The 1,709-nt window shown below is 51.6% G+C and overlaps 1 protein-coding gene across 1 annotated transcript in view; it reads right to left on the minus strand.

Moving 5' to 3' along the window:
- The window catches only part of KLHL28 (kelch like family member 28), a 14,359-nt gene that overhangs the window by 4,401 nt on the left and 8,249 nt on the right, over nucleotides 1-1,709 (minus strand). Inside the window, exon 4 of the mRNA XM_029965278.1 lies at nucleotides 293-686. Coding sequence (XP_029821138.1) covers nucleotides 293-686 — 394 coding nt within the window. The remainder of the gene's footprint in view (nucleotides 1-292; nucleotides 687-1,709) is intronic.

A 1,709-nucleotide genomic window follows, 5' to 3' on the forward strand; every position in this document is an offset into this window, starting at 1 on the left:
GAGCAGAGATTGAGCTGCCCCTCAGGAGGAGCTGCAGCTGCACCCCTGAGTGTCCACATCAAACACAGCAGGACAGTGACCACAGAACTGCTGAAACAGCCTCAAAATCAATGCAAATGCAGTGGGCAGAACAGAAATATTACTCCATGTTATTTTACCTACAGCTCAGTATTAATAAGCTGGATTTAGAGATAAAGATTCTTCCCCAGAGCTGACTAAGTGACCTTCACCCCCAGATGAAGTGCAGTGCTGTGCAGACTTTAACTGCAGGTTCTATCAGCTCAGACAGGTCACCCCTGACAGGACCCCCGAGTTCCCCCTGCGTGTCCCACCTGTCCTGGGCTCCTTCATGGGCCGGCACACCGTCCACTGGTTCTGGTGGGGGTCGTATCTCTCGATGCTGGACAGGTGGGACACCCCGTTGTGTCCCCCCACCACGAAGATGAAGCCCAGCATGACCCCCACGCCGAAGTTGATGCGCTTGTCAGCCATGGAGGCCACGGTCTCCCAGGAGTTCTTGCTTGGATCGTAGCGCTCCATGCTGCAGGGACAAACACAGCCTCTGTCACAGGCACAGCCAGTCCTGCCCAGCACAGGAACAGTGAAACACAAAGGCAGGTGCTGGAGCTGATGGACAATCCCCTGGTGCAGCTGCTTTGCAGCACCAACAGACCGTGTGTTACCACCTCGGAAGCACCAATCCTGTCCCAGGGTCCTTCCACAACCAAAGCAGGTGGAGGGGCCCAACAGGGTTGCCAAAAACCATTTTTTTAACATATTTTTGTAACATTTTCAGTCTAAGTTTGGACTCCATGATCTCAGAGGCCTTTTCCCACCTCAGTGATTCTGTGATGTTTCCCCCTGACACACTGACTGCAGCTCAGCCTCCCTGATGTCCTCGTGCCACTGTCCTGGACCTTCAGGTCACACCCTGAAACCACCCAAGCTCCCTCAGAGGTGAAAGCTCTTTCCAGGATGTCTGGTGCTAATTTTTTTAAAAATAAACTCATGGAAAACTGAACACAACGCAGACCCAGAATGCATCTATTTGGGTAACACAGCAAATCAAAAACTTCCTTGAGGTTTGCCTGAAAATAACATTCAGAGAGGAAAGTAGAGAGTGTATTTATATTCCTCAGGAAAAGCAGTAAAGAGGCTGCTGATCCAACACTGAGGGTAGTAGAGGGATTGAATGGAAATGAACTGTCATCATTATTAATTTTTGTGATCACTGGAGCTGTACAGATGGTCAGTCATTAACACACTAGTGGCACTGAGCTGTTCCCTGTCCAAGTGCAGCTCCAGGAGCACAACAGGGCAAAAAAAAGGGGGAGAGAAGATCATCAGCAGCAGAGAGTTGAGAGAAAAGGTGGTTAATTACCCAGCACTGTGCTTGGTTTAATGCCAGAGCTTGTAGGAGCCTGCATGGCAAGGTGTAGGATTCACTTCTTGAGTAATTAATCCAAATTATTCACAGAATCACAGAATATCCTGAGCTGGAAGGGACCCACAAGGCCCATCCAGTCCAACTCCTGACCCTGCACAGGCTCATCTGCAGGGGTCACCCCCTGTGCCCCAGAGGATCATCCAAACCCTCCTGGAGCTCTGGCAGCCTTGGGGCCGTGCCCACTGCCCTGGGCAGCCTGGGCAGTGCCAACCACCCTCTGGGGGAAGAACCTTTCCCTGAGATCCACCCTGAGCCTGCCCTG

This window comes from Manacus vitellinus, unplaced genomic scaffold (genome assembly GCF_001715985.3).
Source record: "Manacus vitellinus isolate BGI_N305 unplaced genomic scaffold, ASM171598v3 scaffold_94_pilon, whole genome shotgun sequence".
Classification (NCBI taxonomy): Eukaryota; Metazoa; Chordata; class Aves; order Passeriformes; family Pipridae; genus Manacus; species Manacus vitellinus.